Here is a 22007-nt window from a genome sequence, read left to right on the forward strand (position 1 = left end):
GGCCGCACCTCTCATGTTCATTGGCACCGAGTGCTCCATAGTGTAGTGTACCATAAATACATTAATAACTGTTCTGAATAACGTTTGTCGCCACGCCACACGATCTTCCAATCTTCCAGAAAATCGGTAAATCCAATCAAAATCCTAATCCGTTCACAAAACAAAAAAATTCCAATCAAATCTCTGATATCTATCCGTAGGTTATTTATCTATATTCTATAGTTGATTTAACTCCTTGTTACAATACAGATATCAGTAGGCGTACGCAGAATCGCAGATATTGTGTTGGCCTCTCTCTCTCTCTCTCTCTCTCCTCAGTGGAAAATATTGTATCTCTGACCAAAGTCACTCAACTATCTACTCAACTATCTAGTATATACTATCTGTTGAGTGACTTTGTCTCTGACTACTTGACACGAATCATTATATTCGATTCAGATTCAGGTGCTCGAACTCAAATCATATGCCCAGCCATATATATACTATACCAATCCTGTAATAATTTGTACTGCTTCTGTGACTAAAAATCAATGGCTATCAAATATTTCTCATGTTAATATATTTCTTTTTTCAGACAGGCTATAGAGAGACATGCAGTAGGCAGCATTGTTTTATTGGCTGTGCTGTATTCATGCAAGCCAATTATTTTCTGTAGTATAAACAATATTGCTATCAAACAAACAAATATGGATCAACGTTGCAGAGTTTGCACCTCAAAATTTGGGATCTTCAAGAAGGAAGTAAGTTTCTATAGTTTTGTAATTTGTACAATACATAGGCCTACTTGAATCATAGTGACAGTGCTTATGAGAGTTGTCACCAAGTCACGAGTTTCTGAGTCACAAATCAATCTCACCTTTATAGTTTTTACTCGAGTCATTTTCTATTCACCACTGATTCAAGTCGAAGTCAGACTGCAAAGGGTCGAGACTCGAGTCAGAGTACAAGTCATATATATTGAACAAGTCACTTTTTGACAACCAAGCGATATCAAATGCCTCACATTCAAAATATTCTCAATTTTTCAATTATTCAAAAGGCTAAATGACCTTACAGTCCATGCAGTTAAGTGATCAAAACACAGGCCTATACCAGGCTGGGGCGGGCAACATATGGCCCACGAAGGGATTTTGAGCAGCCCGCAAAGAGTTTCTATCCTGAGAGTAAAATTCTAATCCGAAAATATTGACAAATTTTATGCGTCACAGAATAAGTAAGTTTGCGAAGTTTACATTAAATACGGTTTATTCCTTGTATATGTGGATAAATATGCGATTAATGTAGGCTATATATTCTGGGATCCGGCCCGCCTTGTAGGCCTACTTCATTTTCTCGTATCGGGCCCCCGCCGACTGGAGAAGTTGCCCGCCCCTGGCCTATACCATAACTTGAACGAAGTGGCATCGAATTGATGATGATGATGAGACCAAATAACTGAGTTGTCTCGTGCTTTTATCTTTATGATCTGATTCTTAGGACCACTGACCATAATTTCCCTTGATTCGCAGAATTTGTCTTTACGTTTGTTTGTTGGTCTGATTATGAAGTCTGAATAATCGTGACAATTCAATCAGTCACCAATTTTAAGTCCTCACTTCAAATTGTTAAAGATGTAAGGCCAAATTTGCAAGACGTTTTTTGTAGTGTATATATAGTGTTTTGAACTCGTTTGTATATGCCGGAACGATAATTCCAGTTGATGAATTAATTCTCAGTGGCAAGAGCATATAATTTGATTGTACTCGAAAAAATCATTAGAAGTAATAGCCGATTCTAATTTGAGTTTTCAAATCACTCTGTCCAGTTTATTGTGAAATCATATCGATTATTCAGTTTGTTCTTTTAATCACCCGAAAACATTACAAGACAATAATAAACACGTACTTTCAGGTTGAATGCCCGCGATGCCGCATCGCGCTTTGTAAAAACTGCCGATCTCACGCGATTACGACAGAAGGAACCAACCCTCAACTGGTTTGCAGGAAATGTTTCACTGAAGTCACAGCCGGAAACTCGGCAAGAAGATCTCCGCCATTGAATTTTAAAAGGTTTACTATTTGCATTATTATCAAAATATATCGGACCAACACATTATTTGGGAAATATCAGTTGGAAAACGACACACAACAATCCCATCGTGACCATTAGCATAACTCTCATTCCAGTACTACACTGCAGTACAGGCCTAGTTTCTCTCCAACTATAAAACGTATCATGTTACCTTTACCATGATGATGTTCCAGGAGGTGCAGAACTTCAATATACAATTAAATAATATATTCATACTGAAATAAAGTTGATTATTTTCGACGACACTATTTGGTGGTTGTTGAGGTGCAAAGTTCTTTTGAACTCTCTACTAGTTGTTGACAATTACCCCTGACGAGCGTCAGCCGAAAATATCCGGGTTTATTTCAGTATGAATGTGTTATTTAACTCCTATCAAGAGTTAACGGTAGCCTACAATAAGAAGCATATACAGAGAGATTCAAATGAAAACCGATTTGGCAATGTATGATGTAACAATCTAATTGTAATATTGCCTTGAAAGCAATATTGAAGTTTTGTACCGCTAGTCAGGGTTGTAATGACTCGAGTCATGATTTTCTGATGACTCGAGTCAATATGTGTATTGGCTCAACTTGGACCAAGTCATATGACTCGAGATTCATACGGCCAAGACTGACATCTCATTGTAATTCCAAAGAGTAGTAAATTAAACACACGATTGATATTTCGTCCATTGGTACTGGTACTTGAAAATGCGACCGGAAACTGTTAAAAGTGCGAAAAAATAGTATTTATAAATGCGAACTATTCGATATCACCAAACAGAGTTATAAAAATGGGTTTAACAAGACTGAGTACTCAACACAATGACTCGGACTCGAGTCATAATACCATGACTCGGACTCGTCCCTGTGCTCGTTGACTTGGACTCGGACTTGACTCGTGGTGAATTAAAAATGACTCGACTTGACTGTCAAAACTAAAAGTGAGATTGACTTGTGACTCTGAGCATTGTGACTTGGTTAGAACCCTGCCGCTTGTTGCCTATTCAATCGTTCGCATCTTATACTATTACACAGTATACACCTAGGGTACTTCAGTAGGAATGTTGGTTTTTGGGCAACTTCGCATCCTTTTTTGCTAGTTCCGCATGTCCTTGGCAGAAAATAAGCACTTATTTCAACTCCAGTACCATACACGGATGCATCATTTTGTGCAGAGAACTAGCCGCGAAACAGCGTCTGGAGGAGAAGAAATCTGCCGCGCTGGACGACGAAGATTTGAGATTGGCCGAACGTTTCCACAATCTCGTGCAGAACGATCCGCCCGACAAAGGTACAAAACTTTTTCACTTGACTTGACCCGAATCACTTTATTGAATTGATTGACTTGACTCGAGTCATCTTCAGAAATGAATAGACTTGGAATGACTAAAATCATCTTGAAAAATGAGTGATTTGACTTGACTAAACTTCAAACTTTGGGTGACTTGACTTGACTCAACTTCAAAAATACAATGACAGGACTTGAGTCATTTTCAACAATTGAGTGACTTGACTTGACTTGAGTTAACTTAGAAATAGAATTACAGGGCTCGAGTTGCCTTCAAAAATTGAGTGACTTGGCCTGAGTCTGACTCGAAGGTAGCTACTTGATCCCAACCCTGTCACAAATTGTCTAGAACTGACGGTGGCCGATCTGGAATTACGACTCAGCAAATTGAGCGCCAACGAGAAAGCGGCGACGCTGCAAGAACTGGAGTACCGTCTCGCGAAACTAAAAGGAGACAGACCACCGGCCGTTCGCGTTCACAGCGTGAAAAAGAGAGATTCTCGTGAAGTGGGTGCAGATTTTTGTATTGATGTTTTCGAGGATGGTGACAAGGGCTGGCCAAAATGATACGAGTAGCATTTCTAATTATTCTATTCGAGTAGTGGAGAAATAACTGAAATTCTGTAGATATGAACGGAAACGATACACTCATTGGATAATGAGATTCAATCCATCAAGAGAATTGAAGTTTTTTCTACTGCGGAAGCCTTGAAACGTAGTTAGGTCGTCTGGTAGCTTACGGAACAGATAGTACAAAGCTGCATACATTAGTGTAAGGACATTTCAAGTCGTAATCAACCCACAACATCTCTGCAAAGCTCAGCGGAATCTGTAATCTGACCTCTGGCAATAGGCCTATGTTCTTGCGTGAAAGGTATATATTTGATCTTTCCGCATCATCCGCACTTATTTGACGTCGTAATGAGTCATACTTGAATACTTGAGTCAAAACTTAATGCCCGATTTATAATTGAATTACTAAGACTCAAGCGCTCGATTTTGCACAGACTTATTAGTTATAGTGAAACGTTATTAGTCTAATTTGTGAAATGTTTCTATACTTCAATTCTGATCTAATTTCTGGTCTTCCTGAAAATACTACACGATAATTGTATAATACGAAAGAGCCCATCTTGCTGTACAGGCATTTGCCATCCTGGCGCTTGTGAGGATGAACTGAAAGTTTTTGTGAATTCAGCAATGCTAATTCTAGTCGGATAATTTGGAAAAAACAAACAATCCATCATCCTAATTCCAATCCAATTTAAAAACCCTGAGAATTCTCTAGCTGTCCGACTATGTTCCAGACGCCGTCGAGCAGCAGACAAGTGAAGAAGCTCATCCGACAATACACAGAAGAGGTCGACTTGGAGGAAAGCCAAGAAACGAGCGACCAGGATTTCGACCCGCGGATGGTCCCGGAAGGTGATTTAAGTTGTGAACACTCGGAGCACTTTCAACTCAATGCAATCGCCCGCCATCAGAGGAGGTCAAAGTAACTTTGTAATTTTTACTCAAGCGCAGGTGGTGATATAAAAGTCGATGTCTGAATTGAATCTTCAATTGTTTTGATCTGATCCGTGGAGGTCAAAGTAGTCACCCAAGTGGTGATATAAAAATTCTTGGCCTAGTATTTTCAGTAGTAGTCTAACTACTTGAGTACGTTGAAAAAGTTGATGTACTTCATTTCTCAACAGTAGGGCTGGACACAGTGATCCAGGTCGAGCAGTGGGAAGTGATTTTTCAAGTACCAAGATTACACGCTCCTTGCCACTCAGATTTTTAAATTTATCAACGAAAATAGTAGTCTCCTTACTATCTTATACTAAGAAAGGCTGTAAACCTCGGTAGGCCGCATCGCTACGTACGAAAAGTGCAGTTCAAATCTCCATAAGTTTGTGGAAATGACATAAATGATCAACCCACAAAGTGCAATGACATAGGTATGGTCCAAAAATACCTAATGATATTTAATGTGTTTTAGAACTGACAAAATATTCTTTGTGGTTGCATAAAAGGTTCATATATATTTAAACTTTTCACACCACTCGTACTGTTCTGATGCCATAATAAGTGATAGGCTACCCATGTAGCCTACTGGACTTTACCTAGCCCTACTGACCGCCTCTGCCAACACTACTGTACAATGCTGAGACGTATTTGTTTGAATTCTAGAAGTTTCCGCAGACTCGCTCCTCATTCTGGCTCAGGAAGAAATGAAGAGGGAGAGAGAGAAGCGAACGAAAGGAGAAAAAATGGACTCGGACATCGAGGGGAGGCTCAGACAGCTGCAAGGAATGTCGCCGCACATCGGTGGGTCAATAGGGTTGTTTAGAAAGTACTTTTTTGAAGTTGACGTTCTGAAACTGTCGAGTTATTTGAATACGAAGTTTTTGATTTGTAAATAAAGACGTTCAAATTATACTGGGCAACCTCTAAAATTGTTTAGTTATTAGAGCAGAAAATTTTGAATACATTTTTAAATATTTTACTGGGGACCTCATGAAATTTAAAGATTACCAAACAATGCGATTTATAACAAATTTGGCATAATTTTTGTTCCAGATGTTCACGCTCCGATACCGAGGAGACAAATGACCTCTGCTGACCTTTCGGATGAGGAGGAACTGGCCCTCATCGAACGCTTGACTGCAGAAGCGGGGCTCGAAGTGTCGATGCCGCACCAGAAAACTACATCAGGTGATTTTATCAATTGCAGATGGAGATACACCAGTTGTTGTTTCACTCTTGAAAATGTTCATTTGAAGAGCTTGGAGGTACAAAACTTCAATATACAATTGAATAGCATATTTATATTGAATGATCCCGAATATTTTTGTCTGACATTCATCAGGGGTAATTGTCAGCAACTCGTAGAATTGCGCCGAAGTGTACCATCTGAAAATAGTAAATTGAGATCAAGAGCTCTCTTTGCCCAGATTAATCGAAATTGCTCGCCTGTGACGTCATATTTTGTGATGCGATTGTTGATGCGAAGACTAGGAATGGGGTGGCTTGACTCACAGCTTCATAATTAGCCTTAAAGGGGCAACTGCGCTCTGAATATGCTGTGTTCTCAGATTGAAGTGTGAAAAATTTGTTGGCAACAGACTTTTTTTGTAGAATGTCGACCATATTCAAAGTGGACGTGGAAGATTTACAATTTATTAATTGCAACGATTCAAGTTGAAAAGTGAGAGTCACTTGCCAATAACAGTTTAATGATCAATTTATCAAAATTCGAGTTAGCGCTAGTGAAAATACTCGGATGAATTGTGATAGTGATTTAGTTGAGTGAGATTAATTATAATACCGTATATCCCCCTTGCCAGTAAGTTCATTTTATCAACAATGATCAGTTTCAATATCTCATATCCACTGGTGTAGTCTGAAAACCAGACTTGGACAACTTGAAAATTTTTCTCCAAATTAGATGGAATTAGAATTATAGCTACTTTTTTTCTAAATCACATTTGAATTACTGAATTCTCGAAAACTTGCATTGAATCAAGTCCATTTCATTCTCATGACCATGAAACTAGCAAAAGTATATACCCTACAGCAAGCCCGGCTTGTATTGCACTACTCTAGAATTAAAATGACAGCATCATATGTCACGGATTGATTAAAATTTGCATTTCGCCTTGCCCAAGTAGTCAAATTTAAAAATTACAATTGTCTGGTTGTCCAAGTCTGCTAAGGATCTCGGTCAATATTGAAATGATGCTGCTACCAATATAATCATAGGACTGCATTACTGTGAAGAAGTTATCGATCCTCAAAACGTCCACAAAGCGATAAGAAATATTCGCATTTCAACTCCATCCCTTCAGTTTCAGTTCGTCAGGACGAAGATGAACTGCCCTGGTGCGTCATTTGCAACGCGGACGGAACACTGCGCTGCACTGGGTGCGACGGTGACATTTACTGCCGCAGATGCTTCAAGGAAGGCCACGATAGCTTCGATCTGCACGACCACAAGACTACGCAGTATCGACCCACCTCAAAAATGGACTGCGACTGAATCCCCCATTTAATTTTCTAATAATATATTCATTCCTAGATGAAATAATAAAAATATATCTACTCCGCGTTTTTCTTTTCCACTGATATGAAACTTATTTATCACTACCATAATTGTGTAATACATATAAGGGCTGGGCACATAGATTCGTTCGAGTGCTCGAGTCTGAATCTAGTACATGGGTGGGAAAACTACGGCCCGTGACAACATTCTATCTGGCCGGCGAGGGCATCAAGAAATGTAATAAATATATTGTATTTTATGGTTGGCGCAAAGGCCTGTCCTGGAGTTCAACGTATTTCGAAACCGTCTCGGTTGCCAAACATCCAAGAAAATCAAAACGGTAGTGAAGTTCATATCACAATTGTGATTTCAGAACTTAAACCTTCAGTGCTGTACTTGGAAAAAACAGTTCATAAGTGTGTTGTAGATTTGTACTTTATGCACATTCATAATTTCGGTCTCAAGTCATTCATGAGATTTCCAAATCGATATAAAAAGCGAAAAGTTTTGTTGCTGCAATTTGAAACACCGTTTTCCTATCGTCCCAATTACAGGCACAATTTATCATATCATGAGGTGCAAAATAAATAAATCAAATGTTAAAGACAACGGTAAATTATGTGGTCCGCAAAAAAGTAGGTAGAGGCAATTCTAACGAAACGTATTCAGAGGTGACATGATGCTATCAGAATTGTGCTTTCTGAAGTCGGCCAAAAACCAGCATGAGTCGATCTCTTATCCCATTTTCAAATTTCCCTAAGAATCTGCACAATCTACTTTGTAACAAGATTCAAATCACATACCTTCGTTCCCAATTTTGATGAACTGATTGAGGATGGCCACCGGCCAGCTTATAAAATCTCGATGTTTCTAACGCAAGTGCTTGCATGTATTATCCCATGTCTTCGATTACTATATATAGTTACGAACAATATCATCATTTGAAAGCTTGTGTCGTGGCTTATCATTTCAATCATAATATAATGCTGCCCGCGAGCCGAAAACTTTACCCGCCCATGATCTAGTCATTCAACGCAAGGGTTTGAAATGATACCATTGCTCCTTGCCAATGTTGTAATTCAACACTGTTCGTGTTCGTAACACAGCATACTAAAACGCTACAACAAATACAAATTCATAAAAAATACCTAATAATCTTTGATGTGATGTAAAAGCGGCATTTGTGGTCGCGTCATAATGCGTGACACTTGAATTGAATCACCCAGGTACTCGATCTTCCCCAGCCTTAATAATGAAACGTCACAATCGGATCGATAATAATACATTGACTGCAATAGTTGTATCAGGCTGCTTTTTCCGGGTTGTCTGGTTGTTTTGTGGGGTGAGCGGCGACAAATGCTTCGTGGCTTTGTAACGTCTCGTCGATTCGAGACACAATCGGGAACGCAGACATATCAACTTTGAACCGATGAGCGTTGCCAACCTGCGGTAGATAAAAATATCACCATTTTAAAATCGATGAGTATCGATCAAGAGCGTAAAGTAATTCAAGCCTAATTTGACGAATCTACTCAGAATTTTTTCCGCTTAGTATTTTGCCAAATTTCATTAATTGATCGAATTTTTACTTTGTTGTTCTGTTGCAGCACAGAATGATAGTTTTCGTTAACTCAATGTTTCTCAATCATTTTTCAATCACTGACCTCTTTTTCAATTTCAAAAAACATATTTGAATGCAATCATGTTTTCTCTTGTAGCTCATTGCTTAGTTGCCATCTTTATACATTTTTGATTGCAAATCAAATAACCTCTAATTTCAAGGAGGTTTCATAATCTTCATAAAAATGATAATTAAATAACAATATATTAATATTATCTCATAAACGTGACATGTTAAAAACAAAATGCCACCGGATTTGGACACTGCACCCCAAAATTTGGTGACCTATGTATAATCTGTTAAGTTGTGCTGACCAATGGTCAGTGACCATTTTGTTATCAGTTAGCCGACAATATCTGGTGGATATCACACTATCGTTATCGGCCATTTTCATGACATCACAACATGGTAATAGGGAGTGAGAGAACTATAATCAGCGACTGATTTCTTATAGATTGCAGGCAGAGTTGGTCAAAGTAGTCGCCCTTGGCAAGTAACGGTAACATTGGATAAGTATAAGTAGAAATTTTGAAGTAAAACAGTAAATTATCTAGGCCTAAACCGCCTAATAGTAAATTATCTAGGCCTAGACCACCCACTAAACTGAAAACTGGTTAAGTAGAGAGAGAGAGAGAGAGAGAGTCTTTATTTTCATCGAACCAAAATACATAACAAACGGCAGTGATGGTGGTACAGAAAATATGCGTGCACAGTATTCGGTATTAGATAGGAATGATCGATAAGACCGTGAAGGTCATCTAGTCTGATCACACCAGCATCAAACAGGTACACTTGACTCAGAACAGTCTGGCTGTAAAAACATGTCTAGTTACGAAAGGAAAATAGAAAAAAAATTAAACAATGGTAGCAAATGATCAATGAAGCAATGTCTGGACGAGGTAGGGCAACAGTGTTAGTGTAACGACAAGAGGTGATCAAGTAGGGCTTTTTTGAATCTATTATAAGGCAATTCACGGATATGTGATGGTAATGCATTCCAGATGATAGGTCCCGAGTAGTCGATAGATCTCTTAGTTAGGTTGCTATTGGGTTGGGGTAAGTAGACGTAAGTAGCCCAAAATCAAAACCTCTGAAGAAATTAGCCCAATTAGCAAAAAGCTCCTTGAGTACTCTGATAAAGTACAAGTACTTTGCTACCGAGCATCTCTGCTTACAAGTGTCCATATAGGCTACAGACTTTCTAGTTAATATCACGTCCATACATAGCAATAGCTATGAAGCAGGGTTGTAATGACTCGACTCGAGTCACAATTTTCTGATGACTCGACTTGACTCGAGTCATTTTTCCAAAATATGGAAATGACTGGTCTCGACTAGAGTCAATCTGTGTATTGACTCGACTTGGACTCGAGTCATTGCGCATGACTCGAGCCAAGTCATTGACTCGAGACTCAGACGGCCAAGACCGACATTTCGTTGTAATTCCAAAACCAACACACTATTGGGATTTTGTCTGTTGGTACTGGTACTTGAAAATGCGACCAGAAACCGCTAAAAGTGAGGAAAATTGGTATATTATAACATCGAACCATTCGATACCACCAAATAGAGGTATAAAAGTGGGTTTTTAACATGACTTTTACAAGAAACTGTGCAGTCAACACAATGACTTGGACTCGACTCGAGTCATAATATTGCGACTCGGACTCGACCCTCTTTTCGCTGACTTGGACTCGGACTTGACTGGGTGGTGAATTGAAAATGACTCGATTTGACTCGAGTCAAAACTATAGAAGTGAGATTGACTTGTGACTCGGAGCCTTGTGACTTGGTTACAACCCTGCTATGAAGTTGATCAAATACATGCTATGAAGTTTTGGAAATGCGCCTTAAGCTAGATGCATATCTGTTGAATATCGTCTGAACATATCGGAGTTATCAGTGAGGTACTACTTAACGGGATCAACTCAAAAATCTCACCTGCGGAACTAAGAACGTATCAGCAGCGGTAATCTCGTCTCCGACACAATACTTGCCGGCTGTCTTTTCCAGGAACTTTTCCACGGCCTCGAGGCCTTTCGCAATCCAATACCGGCCCCATTCCGGCCTCTTGTCCTCGTCGAGACGTTGCAGGACGCTCAGGTTTTGGATGGGCTGCGTTCCGGAATTGATGATCTGAAAACGAGTAGTGCCGGCTGGAGTTAGACAACAGCTTTTAAACAGAATTACAATTGTAGGTTATAGCTACACATTTCTTTTTCCGATATAGATTCGAATGACATCTACACTATTTTTTCCTAATTAGATTACAATCACTGAAATCGCAAAAAGCTCGGGAATTGAAAGATATTCTGAATGGAAAAAAATACTTTTGTAACAAAATTTAGCATCGGTTCCTATCAAATCAGAGTTAACTCTTAATTCTCATGAGTATAAGAATGGCCAATGTCTTTACAGTGTACACCAGACATGGGGTAATCGCGATTAGTAATCGATTACGACGATTACAGCATTTTCGAGTAATCGTAATAGCAATCGATTACATTCGAAAAAATTCAGAAGTAATCGTAATCGACTACTTCCCATATCTCATCGATTTCTCTGTGAAAGAACGATTACTTTTTATTTGTACAAGGAGTATGACATAAACTGAACATTCGTGAACAAGGAAGAGATATTATACCAGGTTCGTGATAGCACAAACGTCTGCTTTTCAAACGCCACTGCTCATTATTACCTCAGAAGCAGCCTATTAGCTTTGCGCATCATTGCGTAAGAAGTATCCGCAGTAAATAGATATTCGATGTAGGTACATCGCACATTAGTGTGATTGTAAGAACATCCGCCGTGCTGTATATCAGGTTATCAACACATTCCACACGCCACTACCTCGGAGCAGTATAATTTATCTCCGCTCTGCCTAGTTTAAAATAGTAAGTTGTGTGTTGATGTTTGGTTATGCTTTTGCTTAGTTAAACGCAGTTTGACCGTTGCTGCTTGGCGAGCAGTAGGCCTGCCTATGTAGTACGTACGTCCATTGGACAAAGCTTTGAAATTTTGTACTCGTCAAATAAAACGTTGCGGTTTCCACGACGAAGCAGTAAAAATCAACAGCTGGTGATATATATATCATAACCGGGCCGTATTTGCCGTTTCTCTGTATCAAGTGGAAGGAAGAATTTTATGTTCGCTTGGTCTTATTCTCATATGACTCCAATTGAAACGGGTGCCAATCTTTATTTCACAATTCTTTACTCAACATTGCGACCTGCCGCCATGGTCATGGGCTTATATATCATGTTAGTGTGGGTTGTAGCTGGAATCAGGACGAAAACAGCGATTCGTCCCCCAGTCCAAACGTTGGTCTTTGGCCCCCATACATTGGTAATCTCAAGTAGGCCTATAAGACTGAATTTCGTCAATAATATTAGTAATTGCATTATATTACTATTAATTTTTAATCCTCTCTCGGCCCCCGATGGTCAGATTTACCTGTAGAGTTTGTTTGTTTGAGGTAATCATGGTGTTGGTCGACTACAACGGTCATTTACACCAGGGCGATTTTCTGTATTTTTGATTCTGTATCTGCCGACTTGCAGCACGGCCCACTTCTCGGCTTTTTGTAAGACACCGCTTACGCGGATGAGGCGGCGACGAGGAACATAGATAAACCTCCAACGCTTAATTCTGAAGTTGACCTCTGTCGGACTCAAACAGGTAATGAGGCAAACCATTGGTGTTCATTCCGTCAATGTGGCCGTTGAACTTAACAATCAAGCAAATGATCCTTGGTTTGATGGTCAGATGGCGTTGTAAAACGTGTTGTATGTAACACCACCTGCACTTAATTAGGTCTGACGATGAGCAGATTTAAATTTGAGAGCCGATCCAAACGCATTTGAGTGTGAGCATACTTTTTGACGTGAGTTAAGTAACGAAATCGTTGATGAGTAGAGAATCGCTACTCGACACCAAAGGAATTGGTCTCCACCCTTAATTACAAACTCCAGATTCCAAGCCATGCAAGTAGTGTAATTTTTGAATATCAATTTTGTCTTTTGTTATAGATTGATTTTTTATTATTTTTGTTGGATTTTCGAACGTTAGTGGGGGTCGCAAGTAGGCTAGCTGGGAGCCACATAAGAATTTCGGAGCAACGGTTGGGAATCTCTGATCTAGAGATGATTTTCAAGTTAATTAGATCTCTCAAAAATATTCTACAACTCATGTTGGTTTACGAAATACTTTTTGAGTTCCCTTTGAGCTCGCTTTTTCAAAAGAAGTTTGTAATCTCATTAGGTCTATTCAGCGCAATTCATATATTTTCTTGCAACATAGCTTCTAAGATGCAAAATAACTGTAATCGTGAGTAATCGTGATTACTTATCCAATGTAATCGTAATCGACTACTTCCTGGTTTTGCTGTAATCGTAATCGCGTCATTCAGAAGTAATCGTAATCGCAATCGATTACATTCATGGAGTAATCACCCCATGTCTGGTGCACACCAGGGGTGTCAAACATACGGCCCGCTAGACGATTTCATCCGGCCCGCGAAGCAATTTTGAGGAAATGAGAAAAGACTTGTATTTTTCCAGCGCATATATAACAAATGCTTAGATTTTCAGGAAGGAATACTTCCATCGATTTGACGGCAAATGTCGAGTATGTTCTATGTAAATTGACCACATTGTAAGCACCCGACAGCGATGTTATGGTTTCACTCTAGTCACCATTAGGAACCAAGTCGCTGGCATTGACACCCGATTCCAAAAAGGCAAAATGTGCACACTGAGGTCAGAGGTTTGCGATAATGGACCAAAAAGTAATTCTTCGCAGAAGCGAAAACGCCAATGCGAAACCATTATGTACGCAGGTGACATGGAGAATAAAATAGTCGCAAAATATAATTCAAATATTTGATGTCACACTGCTGCATCAGTTTGGGCTTGAAAGGTCCACGGCCTCCACAGAAACTCGAATCGCGGTTTAATCCTGATGAACCAAATTCCAACGTCCGCGTTTACAGTTGAATCTCACGTATTCCTCACAACGCGTGCCCAGGGCTTACGTCAGATTACGACTAGAACAAAAGGAAGTATAGAAATATGCAAACTTATATCGTCGCTAGAGCCGCTGTTTTAGGATTTTATAACTGTATTCAACCGGGCCATCATCCTACTTTTGTCAATTCCATTATTTGCGAATAAAGGTTTTGCTAGAATGGAGCCCCTTACTTAATAGTAATATAATGTAATTTAATATTATTATGACGTGTATAGGCTTGGTGAAAAACAAGGGCATGGATATTGAGGTAGCATTTTAGAATCATTTGACTATACTCTGGCCCACGAGCGATCTAAAGGTTTGAATCCGGCACGCGACGTAAGTTGAGTTTGACAACAGTGGTGTACACCGAGATTGGCTCGTTTCGATCTATACAGATTTCCTGTATCATTTTCATGAAGACCAGAAATTAGATTGGAATGATAGAGCATAGACAGATTTCACAAATTATATTAGAATCATCGCTAGTTTTACCAACTTCGATTAGAATTACCGAATTTAGTGAGAATTAAATTGAGACATGAAACTAATTGGATTATCGACATTTCGGTCTAATTAGGCAACTAGAATTATCTGTCCCAAGCCTGGCGCTAGATCGACGCACTACGCTACCCTAGCATCGCTCTCACCTCGCAGATTTCGCGGACTTTCGTCTTTGTGTGTAGGTCCTCTGGGAAGAGTTTGACTTTCGGGAATTTTTCTTCAAGATATTCGGCGATGGCCATGGATTGGGTGATGCTGTTGCCGTCGACCACCAGTGTAGGCACCTGCTTCATCGGATTGAATGACCTGTAAGCCAGCAAGATTAGCATGACAAATGTTTCTCGCATTGTGGTCAAGCAGTAAGCAGAGGAGGTCAAAGCAATCGGTGTTGCTATTCAAACAGAAGTAACGTCATAAATATAAACTTTAGTAAAGTATTAGTATTTACAAGACCTGTCTAAAAACATTGAGCTTATATAGAAATGAAGATATGAAAAGCACAAACAGGATTAAAGAGCGTATTTGGTCGCTGGAATACAGACTTTTAGCAAAGCTTCTTGCAGGCACAGAACTTAAATATACAACTCAATTCTAGCGATTAACTTACGAAATGTCAAGCGCATCTTCCCGAGAAGATTTTCCTAGAAAACTGCCAAGTAGAAATGGAAGTAGCCTACAGCATAACCACCAAGCTGGTAAAGCCAAAACATGTAAGTCTTCTAGACCTAGTTTTGACAAAAACTAGAAAGCTACTATGTGACAGTAGTCGTCTAAATGTAAAACACTATTAATGAGAATAATTGAATAGCATATTCATATTGAAATGAACCCGAATATTTTCGGCTGACACTCGTCAGGGGTAATCGTCAGCAACTAGAGAATTTGAAATAACCTTGTATATCAACAATCGTATCACAAAATATGACGTCACCAGCATGAAAGAGAGAGCGTTCAATGTAGCCTACTATTTTTAGGTGGTACAGGAACTTCTTTTGTTGACAGAGTTTGGGTTGGCTCGATGCTGACCGATCAAAGGCCATTAATTCTGCCATCAGCAAACATCTGTTAGATAATCCGATTTGTGCGAATAATTATCGAGATGACAAATTTCGCGTCGTTGGGCGAGGCAGTTCACAATTCCATTTGTGTGCCTTGAAGTCGAATTTTATCAAAATACACCAACCCAAACTCTGTCAACGAAAGGAGTTTGTGTACCACCTAAAAATAGTGCATTGAACGCTCTCTTTCATGCTGGTGACGTCATATTTTGTGATACGATTGTTGATATACAATGTTCTTTCAAATTCTCTACTAGTAGCTGACGAGTGTCAGCCGAAAATATTCGGGTTCATTTCAATATGAATGTACTATCTAATTCTATATTGAAGTTCTGTGCCTCCAAGATGAGAATAAGTAGATGTAGGCAGGAACCTGCTCCAGTACTCAGAAAAAGTAGATATCTTCAACCAGTTTTGCCAAAAAAACTGTTAATTAGAAGTAGTCTAGGGAACATAACCACCCGAGTAAATCCCCAAAACCTACTTGAGCACTCTAAAAAGTACAAATATTTCACTACCGAGCACCTCTAACTAACCTGTACACATCAGTCCTCTGTTCCCCGCCGTTGTTGACCAAGTGAACCGCTACGTAGTCATACTTGATGCCTTTCAAAGCGAGAATGATTCTTACTCGCCACGAGCAAGAACTACGCCAGTACGAGTAGAGCTTTATGGAAGACATCTCAGTAGGTAGTGGCTAACTCTAAAACAAATAACTAACAGTTGCAGTACAATATAACAATGATAATTGTGTTGAAGGCAGTTGTAATGTGTTACATTTGCAAAACCTTAACTTCATAAACTGAAGAGCTTGTCAGCGTACCACTGAACAGGATATTCATACTGAAATAAACTTGAATATTTTCGGATGGCACTGGTCAGGAGGTCAGAAATTCTGGGTTTCAAAAAAATATTTACGGTCGGTCGGTATTTCTATAATTAGCCTAGTAATCATAGAATTTTTACAAATTCAATATTCTTTACTCATAACTTTGCTAATTTGAGTTAGAATTGAACTGAATTTGTTACACATCACTTTTTTAGACTACCTAACAATTTCATCGGCTAGCCAGAAAAATTTGAAAAATAAGAGTTTTTCATTTCTAAAAAAATAAATTCTACATTGTCTACTCATATAGTTTTGCTTTTACGGAATGGAATTGAGACATATTTTATGTAGAGCGTTTTTTAGACAAAGTTCTTTCCGATTCTCTACTAGTTTCAGACGATTACCCCTGACGAGTGTCAGCCGAAAAGATTCGGGTTCATTTCAATATGAATATATTATTGAGTCGTATGATGTAAAGTGACAATCTGTAGCCATCAAAACAGTCCGCATCGAGCCAGGATGTCTGTCTCGCTCTTGTTCAACTGAGACACGAAAAAGTCTCTGTAAACCGAGCTCCTGCAAAATTGTCCAAAGTACTCCAACAGGTAATCTTTGAGTGAGATTTGATAAAGCGGGTCCGAGAGAACATCCGGGTCGGATTCTTCCTCCCCCATGAAATCCTCCGCTGTGAGTCGATCGTCGCACGAGTCAAGAATCTGCGACAGCGAGAGGCGGCCATCATCCTCCTCCTCTTCTGAAAATAAGAGGCAATGTGGTTAAACGGAATTGAAGAGCTTCTTGGAGGTACAGAACTTCAATATACGATTGAAAAGTGTATTCATATTGAAATGAACCCGAATTTTTTCGGCTGACACTCGTCAGGGGTAAGAATTCAAAAGAACATCGTAACACAAAATATGATGTCACCAGCATGAAATGTCGAACAAATGTACTATTTTTAGATGATACACCAACTGTTTTTGTTGACCTTGGCTGGTGTATTTTGATAGAGTCGACTCCAAGGCACACAAATGAAAGTGTGAACGAACCTTTCTGAGTATGCGAAATTGGAATATTGCGATCAGGCAGGCTGGATAATAACGACTCGGAATATTCCATAAAAATGGAAAATGAACTGTAACACTACCGGTATGACTCGACTTACGGTTCCCTGACTCGGACTCGGGACTTGGCTCGGTGATGAATGAAAAATGACTCAAAACTATAAAAGTCAAATTGACTCGTGAATAGGAGCCCTGTAACTTGGTTTCAACCCTGTAGGGTTGTAATGACTCGAGCCACGACTCGACTCATCATTTTTGGTGACGACTGGACTTTTATTCAGAACTTAACAATTTCATAAAATAGTCCGCAAAATTTCAATCTTTGTAATAAAAAAAAATTCATACTCTAACAGTAGCAACTTCACTTCTTCTGGTTGGAATTGAGGCAAATTTGGACAAACCAGCAGTGTCATGAGTAGCCAGCAAAATGAAAAAATAATTTGATTATTTTCAAATCCAAAATTTTCTACTCGTATAGCTTGAAGCTTCGCCTCTGCAGGTTGGAATTGAGTCAAATTCGATCTACATCGCAATTTAGCCAACCTAACAATTTGATCAAGTAGCTACTAGCATTTGAAAAAAAATTTTGAACAACTATAACTTTGCAAGTTCGAGTCAAAATTCAGCGCACTCACCATCTTCGTCCTCCCACTTATCCTCTCCTTCTCCAAGATCGAGCGCGTGTCCTAGCTCCATGATCAAAAGCTTCAGCAGCTTCAAAGTCAACGGAATGGTAGTCCACTTTTCCGGTTCTTTTTTCGATTTAGACCGAGTCCTTATGGTCGAAGAATCGTCAAAAATCTGCTCCCCTCTCACCACAATCTTATTAATGCGGTCGTCATTCGCAGACATCGAGTGTTTGAACAAGTCAGCGAGCGCCAAAGTGCACAATTTAGTGTCGAATTCGCCAAAAAACAAAGCTTGCTTCTCGCACCATTGCGACATCACGAATTCAAACGCAGAATTGCCCGTGGGTCCCGGAACTTTCATCAAAAAATCTAACGTAGCCACGAGATCGTTTTTCAGCAAATACGCGAAAATCATCAAAAGAGACTGTACAACAGTCACGGTTTGAGCTTGCTGTAATTTACTCAGAACCGCACGCAACAGCTGGCTTAGTACTTCATGCAGCTGAGACCCAAACTCTCGAATCATAACTCCCACAAGGCGCCCGATAAACGCAGCAGAATGCGGTGGTACTTGCGGGTCTAACATATGCGACGTTACGCGCAGAACATAATGCCAACCGGACATACCGTCACGGTCAGACCATGCTAGGATTTGTTGTGAAGCTTTAGAGACGAAAGCTCGGACACAGTCGCCTCCATATTGAATCACAGAAGAATCATCGGTGGCTGTTACCACGTTTACAACAGCTGGAAATATCGTTGTTATCATCATATCAGGGAAAGGGGGTGGTGTGCCGCGTATAATAACTGTCAGTAGCTCCAATGTATTTCCTAAAAAAGATCCTACAGTTTTATCATGATTCCCGGCCAAAATATCAGCGATCACCGGCATTGTATGTTCCAAAAGCGGCCTGTTACAAGCCTCAATAGCGGCCATGATTTCAAGCAAATCAGTGCATAACGATATCACAAACGGGTCGACGTAATGGCGGAAAAACACAGTAAGGCACAAAGACGATATGTGCGGTTCGTGTAATGCCGAAACGGATTTGTTGACTTTAGCAACAATTGAAATTGCTTCCAAAACGAGAGCTAGTGTTTCGACTGGAGCTTGTAACGCGAGTTGGACTAACCCTTGCAGTAAGCTATCACAGTATGGAAAAAGTCTATCAGTCGCGTTAGCTTCTTGTAAGTATTCGCAAAAATTGCAGGCCGCACGTACTGCAGATATACGGACTGCAGGGGGTTGGTCTTCTTTCAAACCTTGTACTGTGTACTCCAGAAAATGAGTCAACACATCAGCTTGTAGCATTCCAGCAAAACGACTCGCAACCCATATCGCTCTACCTACTAAGAACGGAAAATCAGCGGCTTTAATGCTCGGTAGGACAATGCTATTGATGAAAATACCGACGTTAAAATTAGCATTACCGGCCTGGATTGCTTTTGATATCATCTGCTCCACCGAACCGATTGCCAGCATCAAAGCTTCATACGATTTCCACCAACAAGGATGATTAGCAGCACGCGCTTCGTTAGCGATAAGAATGTGTCGTTCTACAGCTCGAAAAAACTTCAAGGCGATATCTTGGCTCTCACCTTTGCAGCATGATAAAAATAAATCTTGTGCCGATATTCTGATGTTGTAAGAGAAGGTGTCGTCGTCTTCATCTTGCACGAATTGATCGGGATTTTCAGACCAGCTTAAAATTTGCTCCTCCGTCACTTGCATGAATGTGATTAGATGGAAAATGAGATCTTCGAGAGATTGTTCCACGATATGCCGGCATCCTCGCATTTCAAGCATGCATTCGATCAAGTCGAAAGTGTTGTAGACAACATTCTCAAACCCGACACCTTCTCCATCAGAATCGACTTCATCATCGTGACCTTCTGAGGAGACAACTTCCCGTTTTACGTACAATTCTGAAGATTTTGTGAATATGGACCATACGACTGGCAGTATTTGAGGTATTATTGGACGAAACTCTTTTTCAAAACCTCGAATCAATGTCGAAGTCGCACGTAGAACCTCTTTTATTAAACCATCGCGGTCACTTTTAAGGATTTTTACAAAAGCATCCAGAAAACTGGGAATAAACGTGATGAAACTACGGTGTAAATCAGCTTTTTCATCAGAAATTTCAACTGTAAATGACGCACACGTGTTAAATATCGCCACAGCGCGACAACGTACTCTCACATCATATCGGTCGTCAGTGATTATCTTGTACATCTCAGGCAGCAATGCAGGAATTACTTTCACCATATGTAAGTCCGTGACTTCTCGGATAAACTCAGTCAAAACACGCATCGCCCCGTGCACAGAGCACGGTTCTTCAGACGCAAGCCCCTGCATTAAACAGTCAAATAATCCTGGCCACTGTTCGGGCCAGTCCCAGCTTGCAATAGCAGAAACGGCATAAGCTACGCCAGTTCTGATTTTATGCTGCGGGTCTCCTAAACCCAAAGGTAGCATTTGACGAATTGCTATCTTAGCAGACTCACTTGCTTCTGGCGATTTAAATTTTTCTGATAACTGGCTCCAGTGCGTGTCCACGTATCTTTTTAATATCAGAGAAGCAAGCTGTCTCAGCCCGGGATCGTAGCTCTGATCGACGGTTATCTTTGCAAGGTGAACGCAAAAATCTTCGGTGACTTCTAAAATCTGTAGCTCGGCTTCGGCTCCTTTTCGGATTGTAAAGTCTGGTGACATTGCAGAAGTCAGAGTCATAAGGATCTGGTCCGCCATGTTTTTATCCGAATGCGCCATTACGGCTGGAAGCTATATTGCCTGGGTATAATATTATGCGAAGTTCCGTGAAAATAATTCAAATTTCTGTTTTAATTATCCCCGAACTAAGCCCATGAAATTAATGCAAAACTATGTACCTTTGCGAATGAGAAATACTGCAAAATTTTCACCTGTTCGCAGTTTGCATTCATTGGCGGCGTAGCCGCAAGCATTAAGCAATGCGATTTCAGAACTCTATGATTCGACACGGACGGTTGCCGTATCTGTAGCAAAAAAGGAAAATCGGTTCAATTTTTCATCAGTTCAATACACCACCACAACAACAACAACAAACAACAACAACAAAGATAGGAAGCTGTCGAAACTACTAGGAGTAGTCTTTGAAATCAGACACCTTCCATATTAAAATCGGCTTATGATATCGGTTATCGGCCTTGTGAGTGTGTCGATATATTGGTATCGGTATCGGCCTGTAAAAATCAATATTGGTCGACCTCTATTGTTTAGGCCAGCTATTATATCTTGCGCACATGTCCTGTCGCGATAATTAGCGATAATTGCCACGCGAGCGTGCGGGAATTAATGACCTTTTTGCGAAATTTTACGAAATACTGGGTACGATGGCTGAATGTGATGCGCGATCGAAAACAAACATGAAGGTGTGATATCAAGTTTTATTTCGAGGAATATTTTTTTCAAGACTTGTGCACAATGCGCACCTCCCCCCTGATTTTAGGACCAAATATTCGGTAGAAATATGCTCACTATACATGGACAATTCCGATAGTCTTACCAAGTATGCTTTCTGTCTCAGAAGTAAGACCCAAATTGATCGAAAATAGTAGCAGTACTTCATGGGCCTACTTTTCAGAGTTAGGTTCTGAGTGAAGGGAAGCGTGAGAGAGACATGAATTTGCAGCGTTGGGATAATAGGCCAACTGTGCTAAGGAGCTCACAAGATATTCACTAGACTAGATAATGTTATCAAGGTAGGCCTACATGCCACTTACTACTTGATATGTAAAACTCAGAACAATATATAGGATACTTTCCGGTCATCTTTTTAATACCAGGGACCGCGATATTTATTGACTAGGAGACTATAGCAAAATTCGTCTTAAAAACAAGACCAAAGACTGAAGCATAAAAAATTGTCTCAACAAGCTAGTTG

General features: G+C 39.9%; 4 protein-coding genes across 4 annotated transcripts in view; 1 reads left to right on the plus strand and 3 right to left on the minus strand.

The window, feature by feature from the left end:
* The first annotated feature begins 595 nt into the window (after positions 1 to 595).
* Positions 596 to 7432, plus strand: LOC145444605 (abscission/NoCut checkpoint regulator-like). The gene is made up of 8 exons (XM_080322620.1): positions 596 to 740; positions 1891 to 2048; positions 3230 to 3345; positions 3692 to 3849; positions 4650 to 4767; positions 5518 to 5655; positions 5908 to 6042; positions 7176 to 7432. Exons 1-8 carry the CDS (start codon positions 687 to 689, stop codon positions 7364 to 7366), a joined length of 1068 nt encoding a protein of 355 aa, XP_080178746.1. The 5' UTR covers positions 596 to 686; the 3' UTR covers positions 7367 to 7432.
* Positions 7433 to 7435: 3 nt separating this feature from the next.
* On the minus strand, positions 7436 to 16371 carry LOC145444621 (putative maleylacetoacetate isomerase 2). The gene is made up of 4 exons (XM_080322641.1): positions 16096 to 16371; positions 14648 to 14807; positions 10932 to 11126; positions 7436 to 8813 (listed from the first exon to the last, which is right to left on the minus strand). Exons 1-4 carry the CDS (start codon positions 16239 to 16241, stop codon positions 8673 to 8675), a joined length of 642 nt encoding a protein of 213 aa, XP_080178767.1. The 5' UTR covers positions 16242 to 16371; the 3' UTR covers positions 7436 to 8672.
* LOC145444598 (dynein axonemal assembly factor 11-like) overlaps positions 10110 to 22007 on the minus strand; it is a 135892-nt gene continuing 123994 nt past the window's right edge. Inside the window, exon 2 of the transcript XR_013916723.1 lies at positions 10110 to 10473. The gene's annotated coding sequence lies outside the window, so the exon portion shown is untranslated. The remainder of the gene's footprint in view (positions 10474 to 22007) is intronic.
* Positions 16824 to 21012, minus strand: LOC145444567 (importin-9-like). Its single transcript, XM_080322568.1, has 2 exons — positions 18088 to 21012; positions 16824 to 17142 (listed from the first exon to the last, which is right to left on the minus strand). The coding sequence occupies exons 1-2, from the start codon at positions 20852 to 20854 to the stop codon at positions 16883 to 16885; spliced, it is 3027 nt and encodes a 1008-aa protein (XP_080178694.1). The 5' UTR covers positions 20855 to 21012; the 3' UTR covers positions 16824 to 16882.

Source organism: Botryllus schlosseri, chromosome 8 (assembly GCF_051294905.1).
Source record: "Botryllus schlosseri isolate E-star chromosome 8, Bs_hap1, whole genome shotgun sequence".
NCBI classification, from domain to species: Eukaryota; Metazoa; Chordata; class Ascidiacea; order Stolidobranchia; family Styelidae; genus Botryllus; species Botryllus schlosseri.

Bases quoted from the DNA above. Each gene is read 5' to 3' on its own strand.
- LOC145444621 (XM_080322641.1), bottom strand. From the start codon at position 16,241: ATGTCTTCCATAAAGCTCTACTCGTACTGGCGTAGTTCTTGCTCGTGG. The intron at 14,808-16,095 runs GTTAGTTAGAGG...GCTGGCTTACAG, and splicing joins CAGAGGACTGATGTGTACAG to GTCATTCAATCCGATGAAGC. The intron at 8,814-10,931 runs GTGAGATTTTTG...TATCTACCGCAG, and splicing joins ATACGTTCTTAGTTCCGCAG to GTTGGCAACGCTCATCGGTT.
- LOC145444605 (XM_080322620.1), top strand. From the start codon at position 687: ATGGATCAACGTTGCAGAGTTTGCACCTCAAAATTTGGGATCTTCAAG. The intron at 3,850-4,649 runs GTGGGTGCAGAT...ACTATGTTCCAG, and splicing joins AAAAGAGAGATTCTCGTGAA to ACGCCGTCGAGCAGCAGACA. The intron at 6,043-7,175 runs GTGATTTTATCA...CCATCCCTTCAG, and splicing joins GCACCAGAAAACTACATCAG to TTTCAGTTCGTCAGGACGAA.
- LOC145444567 (XM_080322568.1), bottom strand. From the start codon at position 20,854: ATGGCGCATTCGGATAAAAACATGGCGGACCAGATCCTTATGACTCTG. The intron at 17,143-18,087 runs GTGAGTGCGCTG...TCTTATTTTCAG, and splicing joins TAAGTGGGAGGACGAAGATG to AAGAGGAGGAGGATGATGGC.